The sequence below is a fragment of the Chelonus insularis genome, unplaced genomic scaffold (assembly GCF_013357705.1).
Source record: "Chelonus insularis isolate UGA/USDA-ARS -01 unplaced genomic scaffold, ASM1335770v1 contig_408_pilon, whole genome shotgun sequence".
Lineage (NCBI taxonomy): Eukaryota > Metazoa > Arthropoda > Insecta > Hymenoptera > Braconidae > Chelonus > Chelonus insularis.
Window position 1 is genome coordinate 166,335 of NW_023276565.1, and position 16,387 is coordinate 182,721.

General features: G+C 28.7%; 1 protein-coding gene across 2 annotated transcripts in view; it reads right to left on the reverse strand.

Annotated features, from left to right (window-relative positions):
• The window catches only part of LOC118069404 (myb-like protein P), a 20,040-nt gene continuing 3,653 nt past the window's right edge, over positions 1 to 16,387 (reverse strand). Inside the window, exons 1-10 of one of the 2 annotated variants that reach the window (XM_035087481.1) lie at positions 14,655 to 14,768; positions 12,583 to 12,860; positions 10,661 to 10,798; positions 9,338 to 9,414; positions 7,512 to 9,220; positions 3,328 to 3,511; positions 3,095 to 3,231; positions 2,100 to 2,254; positions 1,526 to 2,011; positions 1 to 1,006 (exon numbers count right to left, since the gene is read on the reverse strand). In XM_035087481.1, coding sequence (XP_034943372.1) covers positions 845 to 1,006; positions 1,526 to 2,011; positions 2,100 to 2,254; positions 3,095 to 3,231; positions 3,328 to 3,511; positions 7,512 to 9,220; positions 9,338 to 9,414; positions 10,661 to 10,798; positions 12,583 to 12,860; positions 14,655 to 14,736 — 3,408 coding nt within the window. In that variant the 5' untranslated portion in view covers positions 14,737 to 14,768 and the 3' untranslated portion in view covers positions 1 to 844. Of the gene's footprint in view, positions 1,007 to 1,525; positions 2,012 to 2,099; positions 2,255 to 3,094; positions 3,232 to 3,327; positions 3,512 to 7,511; positions 9,221 to 9,337; positions 9,415 to 10,660; positions 10,799 to 12,582; positions 12,861 to 14,654; positions 14,769 to 16,387 lie in introns of those variants that run through there. The other variant, XM_035087482.1, reaches the window with a different exon arrangement.

Sequence of the window (16,387 nt, forward strand, 5' to 3'; positions counted from 1 at the left end):
AAAAAAAAAAAGATTCAATTACTCCACATTGTTTTTGCCTCTATTTTAAATATTACATAAAGTAGAATGAAATACACATTTGTATATTATAATACAAAAACAAGTTGTTCGGTAACTCTTTGGCAGGCGATACGTATATGTATTATTATTTTAAATGTTTTTTTTTTTATCCATCAGCATCAACATTCGTGATTGACAAACGTTCTCATCGCATTTCCTATCATATTTATTTCGTATAAATATAGATATTTGTACTTGAATAATCGATATTAGAATAAAATTCTTATTAATATAATGTACACTTTGATTAATTGTCAATTAATACTGAATAATTTTGAATGATTTGGTGTACGATATGAAATTGTTCATTAACTCGATAGCAATCTTTATTATTTAATGGATTGTCATATTATTCTAGTAGAAATTTTCGTAATATTTTTTGATTTAATTAAAACGCTGGTAGAGTACCATGACCACTCAATTAACTGAAAATTGCTCTTCCAACATACTCTATGCAAGGGAATTGTTATAATTTCATAAGTACTCAATACAACTTTTAAATGATTTTTAATAGAAATTAAATTGCCATTCAGTTTCAGTGATTTTATTTTATAAATTTATCATTATTAATCCTGAGCAATATTAATTTTCTCAACAAGCTTTGTACCAACTGGTAACATAACTATTTTAATCTAGATCTTGAAGTTTGTCTTGTTAGACTCTTATTGTTGTTTCAATTAAATTTCTACTAGACTTATTATTATAATTTTTTTTTTATAATTATTATTATTATTACGACTATAAGTATTAATTTTTTTCTGATAAAAAATGATTTTTAATAATATTATACTACATAAATTGGATCCTTGCAAACGGATATTCGAGCTTCTTGAAGAATCCTCAGTCTGGGTCCTAAAGGTATTCCCATTTTCTGTAGCCTTTCTTCACTTAAGTAAGGTAATTCTACCATTCCAACTTTTTCCTTCTCGAACGCCGCAGCATATTTCTGTTGGTAGTAATAAAAAAAAGATTATTGCACGATCGATAAAGCTGTTCTTCGTCCCCTAAACCTAGTATTATAAGAACGATTTAGTTTTTTTCAAGTTAACCCTGCTGATTACCTGAATAAATCGGATTTAGTAAAAAAAAAAGTCTAATCTAAGCAATAATATTTTTAAAACAACCTATTTGAAGCATTTTTTAAAATAAAAGAGAACAAAGGTTAACATATTTTATTTTTAAAAGACCATAACTTTAATAAATTTGATCTAAAAAAACCCCTTTCTAATCAACTAATTTATCTTCTTTTATTAACTAAAAGTTCTTTAATATAATGTTTTATCTATCTAACCACAACAATAAATGTCACAATTATTTTTCATTTCCTGCTCTATACTGAGCCTTGTTTAGAAACTTATATTATTCAAGGAAGTGACTTCCTCTTTTCCAACCCCAGATTTACTAGAAATTATATTGAAATAAAAAAGGTATTTTAAATGCAATAAATGAAAGAAAAAGAAGTTACCTCATAGCCGAGTTCTCGAAGAAATAACCGGATGAGAGGTGGCTCAGTGCCAAAAAATTTCGTGAGTTTTTTTACTCTTGATGGATTGGAGAGTGCAGGCAACTCAGCGTCTTTTATCAATGGCTGTGACTGTGATCTTACCATTACCATGTTGGTTTGCGTTCTTAAAGCAGAAATTTCACCTCTAATATTTTCCATTTCTTGTATCATCAAATGTTGAGTTCTCATTTCTGAGGAGAGATGAGCTACAGACCGGGCTAAAGTAACAACGTGCGATTCAAGTCGTTGGAAACGTTTATTGATACTCTTGACGTCTTTTGCTTTCTTTATTCTTTCATCAATAGCATGAGATCTCCTTTTGTCATGATGCCTTGCAATTGGTCTGGAGGAAACTGACGAAGTAGGAAGGGAAGATACTGAACCATAACTTGTTAGTCCTCGAGTCTTCCTTCGTTTCTTAACACTTCCGCCCAGTAATTTTAAAACCTACATATGCCAATAGAATTATTTTTCAAGTACTTTGATATTAAATACACATATTTATCAAAATTTTCATTACTCAAAGTGCACTTACTTCACTATACATATTCTCCAATCCTTCAAGCTGTTTTCTTATTGTTCTTGCATCATTCCCGTTTGTGCTTAAATCAGAATCACTTCTGTCTAACATCGAATCTAAATCTAATCCAGTTGTCGTTGAAGTTAGGTCCGCTGCTTCAACACCAAAAACTAAATTCAAACATTTTATCATTATTATTATTATTGGTGTTATCTGTTCACTGTTGATGCTGGTTATCAGCAAAGGGAAGATAGGAGAAACCGATAAAGAAGTAGGTTAACTTGGGGGAAATATAGCACAGTTAGCTTTGAACTTAAATATCTCAAATTTCAAGCCAATGCTTTTGAAGATTTTACCAATTTGCTAAATCGATTATTATTTATTGGTTAGTTGGTAAAAAAAAAACAATGAAAAATTTAACATACCACATCTAGGATGTTATTAAATATCGAATAAAAATTATTAAAAAGGTAAAGGAATGTTGAAATTATGTCATGTCATCACAAAAGATAATTTATGAGCTAAGGAATATTGATTTAAATTGAATAATCGAATAAAATATTCCCCTGAATCACCCTTTATAATTAAAAGCAAAATAGGCTAGTAGAATATAATTACATGTAGGCATTTTAAAATATCAACATATCTATAATAATCTTCAGGTAATGATTCTTATTAAATATTTATATATAAGTGAATAGATAGTTGAATTATTTATTAAGAATAGTATATCATTAGAAGAATAATTACTATTGGTTTATTAATAATTTTTCCACCAATATTACCAGCACACTAGGTTATCCAAACTTATCTAATGTTCTTTATTATTTAATTTTTAAAGATTCATTAGATAATTATCAAAGCTGAGTATCAAATAATATTTATTATATGTTACATTTTTATTTAGAATTGTCTATTAATAGATATTATTTCGTTATTTAGCAAGCTAGCATTTTAGTAGAGGGTTGGATACTAGAAGAAAATAGCTAAGGAAATAAATAAATACATACGATGAGAGAATTTTTTAGACTGAGAGTCTTTCTTCATTGTTGAAGATGTGGCTCGATGTTTGATGCTACTTTGGAAGTTTCTCTTGTCATTGCTTTTGCCATATTCATTGTAAGTAGGTTTTGCTCCATATGGTAAACTGATGAAAGAACAAAGACATACAGTAATTAAATATCCCAAATAAAATACATAAATTGTATTTAAACTGATAGAAATGGTATCTTTAATTACAAACCTGGATGAGTATCGATTTCTAGGAGTTCTTGGACTTCCATGTGGTGAAAGGGGTGGTAATGGTGGTGTCACTGATGACACACTTTCCGAAAGAGTGGAATGAGCCATTGCTGAAATATCTCTTGAGGGTTCCAAAATACTTCTTAGCTCAGACTCGACGATATCTACCCATTCAGTATCTCGAGCTAATTATACAAAATTACCAAGTTATTTTTATAGTTTAAATATCATCATAATTATTAACACTAGTATTTTGACTTTAGATGTTTGAAAGACCCATTTTTATAAAATAATAAATAATTATGAAGATCAATGCTATCAATGCTAGAAAAAAATATCAACCATTTTAATTTATATAATTTTCATTATTTATTATTTCACTGATAATTTGCAATAAAATATTCATTCGATATATCATTATACCCACATCATAGACATGATGTGTTCCAGTTCCACAGAAAGAACAGCACTGGTGAACTTGTATTCAAGATATTTTCAGGATGAAAAATCTCAATAATTACGTGGTGATTATAATTCTTTTTAATTTAATACTTGTTGGTTTTTGTTCGATTCTGAATATTACTACAAACAGATTTGAAGTTTATCATGACATAATGGTAATTTTTTTAATCATTGAACTTGGATTTGTTTTATAAATATACTTTTTCCTGCAGGAAGAATTATTCACCAAGTGTCATCCAGATTATCATAATGTAATATTCTATGATGATCGTCATCAGAATCATTACTTTCCTAGTGGAATACCTTCTCCTTCTTATATCAGATTAAATAGTACAACAAATTATAACTATAAACAAATAGAAAACATCCAAAAAACAACACAAATAGATGCAGTTATTATGACAATATATGGATCAGGTTTTGTTAAAGATTTTATAGTAACTTTGAAATCATTACAATTATTAGACATAGCGACTCCAATTTTTATATTCAGTATACGAAGAATTAGTTGTTTTAATCGGAAAATAATTTTGGAAATAGCTTGGTACTTTGAATTGTTATCAATATTTTTTATATGTGTTACAAATCCAGACAAAACTCCATTGATATACACTTTCAATCCATATTCATCTTATGCACCATCTAAATGGTTTCTACTAACTAAATATATTGAACCAAACAATCCTATTCGTTTTTTCAACAGGAGGTATGAAAAAGGTAATTTAATTAATTGATAAAATATTTTTTTAAGGTTATAATTAGATAAATAATAAACTTAATATCGTTGTTGCTAGAGTATTAAATAATGATATTAATTTTAAAATTATTTGAACATTTCCTTGATAAAAAAAATGACTAACAACAAACCACTGAACTTTTAGTAATTATTAGAGAATTAGAAAATAAACAAAATTTGATAATTTTCTTTTTTGGCATTTTATGTGCAGTCATAAAATGATGGTGTATTCATTTTAAATTTATATTATGTATAATAAAATATTTGCATTTCTTTATAGACAAAATATATATTAAAATAAGAGAAGTTTTTAAAATTCATAAAATTTAAAATATCAATAAATAAAATTTGATGTAATTTGATAATTTCAGAAATTTTCTGTTTTTGACAAAATTAAATTTAAGTATTTGAATATCATTTGAATGTGAGCTTAGCTTCAATTTTCACAGATATTTTTGAATATCTATTTTGCCTGGATCTTAATAATTTTTAGATGATTTGAATATTTCCTATTTGTTTTCAGGTAATTTATGTCAAGGATTCGATTTCGATCGCACCAGGTATATCAATAATACTATTACAATAAAACTTGGGATTGAATTAGATACTAAAATCCAAAATATAGACAGTAGATTGGAGTGGAGTTACTTTTCCCACAAATTACTAGTGGATGAAATTTTTCATGATAGGATTATTCTAAAATTACTTGAAGCATGTATGAAAACGGGCTATGAAGCGACTTTTATTAATTATAAAACTATAAAAAGACGAAAATATGATAGTTTATTGAAAGATGCTTATAATTTGAAAATTGATTTGATCCTGTTTAATGATGAGGTAGTAGGTTATCCAAATTTTACCATGTCATATCCCTTCAAAATTATGGAATATAAAATTGTTGCGTTAGAACGTGATTTTCAAAATTTATTTGAATATATTTATTATATACTAGGTTTGCCGATGTTTATAATGATGATAATTTTAATTGTTCTTACATTTTTAGTCGTTTGGCTTTCAAATAGAAAAAAAACCATCGCGTTTGCTTGTTTTGAGGTTATTCGACTTTTAATTGATGCATCTCTAGAAATACCAATGAATACCGCATCGTTGAAGATATTTTTTATGATAATTTTTTTTTATTTCATGTTCATTCAAACTTTATTTCAAGGAGAATTAGCTCGTTTTTTTACCAATCGACCACGTCATAAATTTCCAGATTCTACTGAAAAATTAGTAAGCCTTCAATATAAACACCTTCATTATCCTAGAGGTATTGCAGATTATATGAGGCAATTTAAAACTCCAAACAATCGTCATTGGAATCTTAATGGACAATTATCATGTTTTGAAGTTCTTAAAAAAAATGAAATGACTGCTTGCATTATTGAAAATAAATGGGCCCATATTTTAGCAATATTTCATATTAAAATATCACCAGTTGTTCATAGAAGTTATCAATTTTATATTGCACGTAATGATTCACCATTGAAACATCGTATAAACTACAGTTTTCTATTATTGTGGGAACTAGGATTTGCCAGTTTGATGTCAGATCAAGAAAATAACGTCCATATGGGTTTTATAGTCGGAAAAGCTGCAAGAGGTTATATTAAATGGAGACGTATTAAAAATCATAATTTTAAAGTAATGTATACATTTTTGGCAATTGGTTTATCTCTTGCTACTGTAAGTTTTTTCTTTGAATTAATTATACATAATCGCAAGAAAATTAAAAACAGTATTGTAAAAAAATTGAAAAAAAATCCGTCATGAAATTAAATGTGGTGAGAATAATATGAAATACAATGATGATACTTCAACCACTTGATCATATAGAGGAGGAAAAATACAGATTCTAATACAGCAATTATTTAAAGACAGATTAAAAAGTTATATTGCAAGCACCATTTTTTCCGTGTAGTTGATGTTGATTAATATCCTAAAGAGTCTATTTAATTTACAATTCTTTTTCAAGATCAGACATGAAAGGTCATTTTACAATTAAATCATATTCTTCATGATAATTCTGATTTTTAGAGTATGCAAATTATAGAAAAAGTATTGATGAGTGATTAAATAATGATGTTAATTTGTGCTTTATCCTAAGAACAATAGCTATGTTATTATTAAGCTAGATAAAATTTATTTATTATCTTTTGTATATCCATCAAGGATAAAATAATAATATTTCCACAGATACTTGATGTAAATGATAAAAAAATTATGCAAATGATTGATGATATAATCTATTTATGTGATTACCACCTATACCGATGTTTTATGCATACTTCTTGACTTCAATTAAAATTACCCTTCTTGGTTGAGCTACTTCTTTTTAATAAAAGTAATCATTCATGGCATGATTAACTTTCGTATATATATTATCAATAAAATATTTCACCCAGGCCCATTTTTTTTTTTAATCATTAATGACTATTTATTGTTAAATCAATTAAATGGTTTTTCTTTTAAAAATTATCTCATTAGATTGTTTTACCAACATTCACTGGCAAAGAAGACGAAGAAGTACAGAAAGCCAACTGTTCTAACTTTATCAATACTTCACATTCCATAGCTCACTAATCAATTTTAATATTAAATTAATGTTTATGACATTTTTAATTAAAATAAAAATTTATTCCATTAGTTCGTTAATCAGTTCCATGGAAAAAAAATCTGTCAAACCGCTTTAGAGTTTTATTCTCGGATATTTCCCTTATTTTTCAACCAATCATCTCCATCTTGTTTCATTTCATAGATTGCTATTGCACGAATCTTTTTCTTTAAATATTTTCTTATTTTATCTACTCATTCGCTTAAAACTAGTTCGCAAAGGTCTCTACACTTTGATATATCTATATTTTTCCGCTCGAGGCGTCTTGAACCAAAATTTATGTCAACACTTGATAAATTTGTATTTGATCTTCCCTTTCTAATCTACCCATTTCTCTAATTAGTGGAAATAATCAACATTATTTGTTATTTACCTTGCTGATGATTTTGATCTACTAAAGGCGGTCTTCTACCACTGGAATATACCGCGGAGCCTCTACCAGAATCTACATTACTGGAGCTTTGACCTGGTTTATCATAATCTGAACCTGAACCTTGATTTTGAATTTTCATTCTCGCCATTCTATGTTCCAGATCCTCTCTCTTGATTTCTTTACAATCTCGCGTTTGTTGATAATTTATTTCTTCCATTTTCTTAGTAATTTCGTGCACCTGGCCTACATTGGTCTTCTTATTATTAACATCAGCAGAATCTGATATCATTTCTTTAGACCTCTCATCCTTTTTTTCATCTTCAATTATCCTCCCACTACTTGGAGCTTTTAAATCTTTTTTTTCCAACGAATCCATATGTTCTTGATCTGATAGTTTCTGGACATGCAACTCTTTGTTGTTACTATCCAAGTACATCATCTCATCTTTACGATTATCAAGACTTGTGTCTGGTCTAAAGTCTTGATTCAATCTCTGATGATTTTCTTCCTGATTTTTATCAGACACAAACTCTTGGGTTATTCTTTCCTCCACTGTGATTTCATATTTTTCTGTTGCCAACAGCTCCATGCTGTTATTCTTTCCATCCTTGTTCTGATCACCGTAACATAGTTGAGGCTGTGAAACAGCCTTCTCGATAAATCTCTTATGCTGCAATTCGCTTTCTTGATTATTCTCCTGTTTAACATATACCTGAGGATTCTGTACCGAGTATCCAGGCCGACCTTTATTATAATGATAATACATTTCCTGTCCCATCATCCTAACAGTGTCAAGTGTCTGTCGAGATGTACTGGGAAGATCAATCTGCGACCTCGAGATAGTCTGACGGGCTTGCTGATACTGCTGATAAGACAATCCACTTGGAAACTGCTGCTGTTGCTGAGTCCTCATGGCAGTTCTTGGACTAGGTTGAGAGGCTCCGAGATGCTGCTGCTGTTGTTGTTGTTGTTGTTGTTGTTGCATCTGTTGAATCAACTGCCTTTGATGCATGTTCTGGACATGTTGATTGTGAGAAAACCGTGGACTTTGATGGATTAGCTGTTGAGATGCTGGATAATTTTGATTCAGGTTTGTCACTGGTTGCATTGGTAGTCCATGCTTACCAAGAGGAGGGTTTTGAAGTTGAGGTATCCCACTGTGAGTCTGAATAACATATTCATTTCGTCCGGGTATTTGTGGGTTATAGGGAGACACCTGCGTTTGATGGACTGTTTGAACGCCAGCTGGTGGGGTGATGTGACTGACATGAAGTTGAGCTGACTGTCCCGGAAGACTTGGTTGAATTGGTGTATTAGTTTGATGTTGACCTGGCAAAATAGCATTTTGCTGTGTCGAAGAGCTTTGATAGTATGTGTGATTGTATTGCTGGTTGTAAGTGTTGTTGGTAAAATGTTGTTGCTGTTGTTGTTGAAGCTTCATTGAAGTCACTTGAGTATCATGGCTTTTGGCTTTACCATAAATGCTTTCTTTCTTTTTTGCTTCATCCTCGTCAATACTCTTATTGGATTTTCTTAGTTCCTCTGTTACGTTGTTGAGGCTAACCTCAATCTCCGGCTCAATGTCCTTACGAGACGGGCCAAATCGACTGGAAATCATCTCTTTAATTGTGTGGTAAGTTTTCGACAAAGATTTTGAACGATCTTCTTCAGATTTTGGAATTCTTGGCACAGCTCCAGTTGAAACGGATCTGAATTTACCAAAGTCATTTGCTTTAAATTCCTCCTTTACTTATTTTATTTAATCAATAGAATTTATTGATCAAGTATAGATAATTATTGAATTCATTCTGGCATAAATAACTTACGAATAAATTTCTTGGTTTTGACCAACATGAGGATGACCATCCTGTCGTTGATCCACAACCTGGACTTGCAAGTTAGCCTGTAAAAATTTATTTACCGTCAAACTACTTATCAACATGCCGTTAACAATAATGATAATAATGATATGTAAAATAATAAATATACATGCAATCGTTTTCTAGGTAAGTGAATATATATTAAAAATGGTTAATGTTACAAGTCAGGAAAAAACTCAGGGTCTTTAACCGTGCGTCAAATCCTAAGAAGAGATACGACTGGAATAACAAGAGTCTCTAGCGACTGCTAAAGTCTGGGTGATAGAACGCGAACGACGTTAACTTACGCTTCTCGCATACGGAGAAGGAAATTGTTTTTTTTTCTTCTTCTTTTTAAAAGAAACGAGTTAAAGGAAACTTCACTGTTGAAGAGGCAAAAATAACACAGTTACAAATTGGAGTGAAAATTTGAAGATTACAAAAGCGAACGAAAAAAAAATGACAATTTATTTTGTAAGAAAATAAATGGGAAATTTAAACATTGTAATATTGAAAGTCGTTTCTAGAAGGATAAACCTATATAACTAAATACATTTATTTATATTTGCTTTGAAAAATTTAAAGAAATACCATAAAAATGAGAAATTTGTCGCTCTTGCTCATTATATACGGAAGTTTGACTTTCACATTTGTGACAGACAGACTCAGCAATCCTCATATGGTTGACAAGTAGAGGTCTAGTTGATGCGGGAAAAGTTTATCATAAAAACTATTTTAAACATGTTGTTAGCAGAGTTTAATTCAATTAGCTTCAAAAAGAGGTGGAATATTGATAAGTTAAGCTTGTATTTTCTCACATTTCATGCCTTGGAATGTCAAGAAGTTAACTCTCACACTTATTTTTCCAACTCAAAAGGAAAGAAAAAAAAATTAAAATTTATTTTCAAGACTAAATAAATGAATTCTGCATTTTTTTCTAAATCGTCATCAACTCCTATTTGAAATTTATCTCACAAATGTGTCAAAACCAACAGACTTTTTTTTACCAGAGTTAGTTTTAATATAATTCCATGTTGGGTTGAAATATATTCAGATACACCAGTTTTTGATGTTGAAGAAAAACAAATCATCCCAGCTTTTTTTTTCGATTTGAAATTCTCCATCTAGCAACAATATTTAGAGTTTTTCCTGACAATGAAAATAATTTTATAAATCTCTAAAGAATTAATCTGAAATTTACAAAGTAATTTCCTGCTTCACAGAAATTTTTCAATTTTCTTCATAGTCCATGATTATGATCATTATTTATAAATAAAATATGCTTCATACCTCTTGGATCCAGGCTTGTTGCTTGATGGGGGCGTCAGGTGCAATAGCAACACGACCTGCTGCTCTCTGCTTGTACTCGTTTAGAATTGGAATTTTATTATTCTTGTCAATCGATGTTAATACAACTTCCCGTTCAATCTGGAATTAATGAGATATTCTCATAAATGTTGTACAGCAATTAAATAATAAATTCATATACAAGAGGTAATAATACATGCTCTACATTTCTAAAAGGAAGAATCATCAGAATACAATAAGAATGACTATTGTCTTCTTTTGTTTATTTGATGTGTAACAGTTGTACGAGATTTTCAAGTCTCAAGAAAAATGAGAATACGATACATTTTATAGTCTGATAGCGCGAGAAAAAATTTTTATGAGAAAAAAAAGTGTTCTTTTCATTTTATTAATCATTATTTCTCTTCAATTCTCTACTCATTTAGTCAGTAGAACATTAAACTTGAGAAACGTTTAAAAACAAATGAAATTTATCATTAAATAGTTTTATTTAAACTAAAATAAAAAAGAAAACAATAGTTTCAATTTATTATTATAAAAATTTAATTTATCTAATGAAAAAATTAATTGAATTTCTAGAGCAGAGTTAAATCAAACCTAAATATTCATCAATGGATACTAGAATTCTTGATGAAATTAAATATGCTAGTGTAATTTTAACAATTAAATTTTTTTATAGAGCAATAAAATTACAATTTTTAATTAACAAATTTATTCTTTTACTTAAAATAAATTAATTCATAATAAAACTTGTCATAATTAGATATCTTCGACAATGAATTATGATTGTTTTGAGTGACAAAAAAAAACACTTTCTCTGTTGGTAACCAGAACAGTAGGAGATAAATAATAACAGTAATTAATAAAAACAAAAATAACTTAAATAACTCTAATTATCTCACCCAACAATTGGTTATTACTCCAACAACAAGGAGGATAAAAGTTTTTTGATGATACTATAAATATCAAAATTTACTAGACTGTGACCATAAAAAGTACAATGGCCACAAATGATTTATCAATTTAAAAGTATTTTTTCTCAATTATAATATCATTTACATTTTTTTTTACATTTTATTACATGTAAAATTCTTTTATTAATTATTTCAATCCTATTGATTTAACCAATCGATTTGTTTTAACCTCAAATTAATTTTTGTTGGAATTAATTTTACCTTTTGTGTTGTGTAAAGATTATCAAAACAACTTCTTGATTTTAAAATGGATTATCCATCTTACATAAAAATATTTAAAGCCTCTTATGCAATTTATAATTTAGAAAGACTTGATAAATAAATAAAAGAAAGGTTAGTTTTTAAAACGAAGAAAGTGTATGAATAAATAGAATAAGTTGGTGGTAAGAAATTGCATAAATATATGAAATTGGGTCTTATGAATAACTCTGAGATGAATGACTCAAGAGAATTTCACGATTAATACATATATAAGTACGTTACAAAAGTAACGTGGTACATATCCTGCAGACTACAATCGCAACGGCATTTCCGGTAAACGGTATTTTCCATGGGCTTTGCGTACAGTCTGTATGCCTTTGTCTTATAAACGATAGGTAGAGAAGTGCTTGAGAATATTCCCAAGAATAGTAACAACTCCCTTGAGTACACCTACTCCTTTATAGGTAGATATAATATTTCTATGTCTATGTTTATGACGAGACATAGTCAAAGATTTCACTTAAAGCTATTATATTAGTTAACATAACCTTTTTATTGTTATCGCGTACCTCTTTACGTGTGTTACATTTTTAATTAATGCCCAATTCAACGTAAAAATAGAATAAGAAAAAATACTAAATATAAATAAGGAAAGAATTTAGGCTACAAATTTAGAAATTGTGGTGATGAAAAATGAGAAAGTGAGAAAAAGCATAAAGTTAGATGTACCGGAAATTTATTGCTGTGAGTCTGAAGATTGGTATTTTGTTGGTTTTGATTGGGAGATTGCTCCTCCCCATAGAGAGGTGGCATTCTGTGATCCAACTGTTGTAGTCCAAATTCTGCCTGCTGGACTACACAGTTGTGAGAATTATTTCTCTCTTGATTGTTATTACTACAGTTGTCGTTTCGAGGTGTCTGCTTTGAACCTCCTACCAGGTTTATATGATTATTCGATATTGACTTGAGCACAAGTGATGATGCTGTCTTGTATATCGCTTCTTCATCTGCAATTCAAAGTAAATCATTTTATTAATTGGAGCTGAGGGGAAAATTATTTATTGAACTCAATGAATTTTTTTTCTTTATTTATAGTATTTTTTTCAGCTAGAAAATGAGGTAATAAGCAACAAATCTTTTATTCATGTTATTTTTTCTATAAAAATATTTTTTTTGGAGTAATAATTTTTTTTACTTTGACAGGATTAACACTTGATAACCTCAAATATTATGGTAACAATTTGTCCATAATTGATAAGATTTTTTATAGCTGGAAAATACGTGTTTTTATTTGATAATAAATTTATTTGTATCAAGATTGATGAGGAAAATGAAAAAAGAGCATTTAAAATAAGCATCAACTTGGAACTAAGTATTGATGGAATCACAAAGACATTAACAAGTGTACATTATTTACAGTACATAATAACCAACGATAGAAAATGATGAGAATTTATTAAATTCAAGTAATTATTTACTTTTTTATTATTCCAATATTTATAACAAAACCAATTAACTCTTTCTAATAATTGGCTCCAAGAACCTCATTACCCGAATTGCTGTATTAATTTCGAAAAAAATTTTATGTTTCTTTTTTTAAACTCCAATATAAATATCTTTTATTTTATTTCCAATTAAAATTTTATTGTAGTTTATTTTATTGACCAAGATTTTAATTCAAAGTATAATTTACTGAAATCAATTATTTAATAAGTATTAAAGCACCTAATAAAAAAAGGAAAGTGTCAATCAATTAATTATTAATGAAAAAAAAAACATCTGATGAAATTTCATTCCTTCAATGTATAAATTTTTTTTTTCCACCAAAATTGAATATAAATTTAGAAATTATTCCTGTCACAAAAGCAAAACAATCCTCAAACATCGAAAGGATGGAAATTGAATTTAGATTAAAAAACATAATTTTTCAACCAAACTTTGACCCTGGAAATCCTATATCTTTAAAATTCTATGTGTGATCATTGTGAATGTTTTGTTTTCATCAATAAAAAAGCCCCAAACATTATTTCTAATCCTTGAAAGCACTTCGAGATCTGGAATACTCCTAGTGCTCACATAAAACTCTAGTTGAGGAATAATGTATGATTTTGATACGATCAGTATTCATCACGTATTAAAAAATGTATAAAAATCACATTTGAAATAATTCCACTGCTTCAAGAACAATTTCCTTGTTCAGTATGTGTACTTATAATTACTGTGCATTTAAAAAGATTTTTTTTTAATTATTTACTAAAGAAAAAAAAAAAACAATTGTTTAAAAGTTCTTGACCGCAATGACCTTTAGTTACTTTTTTTAGCTTCATTTTATCTTGGTCTTTCACATGTAGATTTTTACTTCACTCATTAATGATTTCCATCATTATTCATTTATTTATTCATCATTATTTTATTATTACTCATCATTTATTGCTAAAGCAGTAATAACAGAGTATAAACTCCAAAAAATAAGATGTCAACGAGGACATTTTACATAATAAATTCATCATAAAATATTATGATCAAAGGATTCATCTTATCCTAGATCTTCTAGCTTTCTCCAACCTTTAAATTACAATATTTTCCCTAGAATATCGTTTCAAGTCTCCAAAAAATCCAACTTATTTCATGAAATAATTAAAAAATTCCACATTAGATAAAGATACTGACAATAAGCTGGTTTGTTTTACCAAGAATCTTCATGCTTTTCTTCAACTTGAAGTGAATACATGAGAAAAGGCTACAAATAAATGACACCAGCAATAAAAAATAAACTAGGGATGTGAAAAGAAAGCAAATACCTTGCGTTTGATTCTGTCTCCTTAGACGATTTTCATGTTTAACTTTACGAACTGTCGTAGCCATTGCGTGTTGGCTAACCATCTCTGAGATTTTCACCTATGATATAAACACACTCTCACACACTTTATTATACTAAGGGGATATTATTAAGTCAAACTCAATAGCTTTTATAATAATCACTCTCACAGGATAATGAACAATCAAAAGTGAATAATTAGTTGAGAAACCAAATTCTTATGAAATGATTTTTTTTCCCGCAGATATGTCGATGTACAGTCTTAAAGACTGCAAGTTGAACTGAAGAAATAAACTTTCCATTGAGCGAACGACCGCGTACGAGTTAGCTGTTCCGCCGTTCTGACTACACTTCCGGTATCATCCCACCATGTCTTGGAATCATTACCGGAGGACCAGGTAAATAAGGCACGTAGAATAATTTATTCTTGGAGCTCATAGAGCGTGTAGGTACGCCCTCGTGCATTTCACTCAGTGCTGCATAGCAAACTGAGACATATGACTAGCTGAAGTTGGTGGACCAATGTCTATAGATACTAGAGAGTCGATAGGTACACTATAAGTGGTGATGAAGATTAGATTTATAATACAATAAGTCGTTGCTAGTAACTTGTTCCAACCTTAGACTCTACTATCTCCAATATGAACCATTGTTATAGACGTGCTGCTGCATCTTTAACTTCTCATTATTTATTCTACACTTATTATTATTATTATCATGGTTGATATTTGAATTATTCACTTTTTCTCTTTATCCTGTTCATCCTAGCGAATTAAATGCAGACTTTGTGGTAAGAAATTGGTAATGATGGAACATCTGATTATTATATTATTCAAGTGATACTAGATAAACTATAAATTTCATCATCTAGATGATGATTATGAGATTTAATGATGTTATGTGGGATGGTAATGTGATGATAAATATGTATTACACTTCACACCTCATGAGTGATGATCTTTTTCTTCAAGTAATGAAGTAATAAATTTTTAAAACAAATTTGGAATTTTAATTTGGTAATTTTTAATTAAATAAATTCATGATGATGTTTAGAAGTAGAATATTTTGGAAACAAAATAACTTCTTTAGACAAAATATTACATTTAACTCTCAACTTTAACTTTTTAGACTCAGTTTGGAGTCTTCAAGTACAGTTTAAGCACAAGTATTTATATGTAAATTCATCTAATTTACATGTCTTATCCTGGCTTATTTTTATGTTAGCAATTGAAGAGTGAAGAATAGTAAAAGGTTTCTTTTTTCTCTTCTTTACCTACTTTTCAAGAGATTTTTTACTTAAATAATTGTTGTATTGATAATGGAAAATTTATTTCATAAATAAATGTAATTAAATTAAAAACTTATGAAAAATTATCCAACATTATTAAATTTCGTATTAAATTATCAAGATATAACATTCTTTTTTTTTTTGCTGCAAATATGATGAAATTTTAGAAGAAATGTTTAATGAAAGTTATTCTATAACTATTAAATAAACAACAGGAAAGAATTTCTGATGTAACAAAAAGACTATTACAACATAGCTCAGATCATTTACTCATCCTCAATTAAAAAAATAATTAATGATACCTCAGAGAATATTTATTAATCAATTAATTTTTTTTTAATAATATAAAAAACACTAGAAAAAAAAACACTTCAGCTCTATAGATTGTCTAATTGTGGACTAAATAATTCTGGCAGATAGCCAAACGT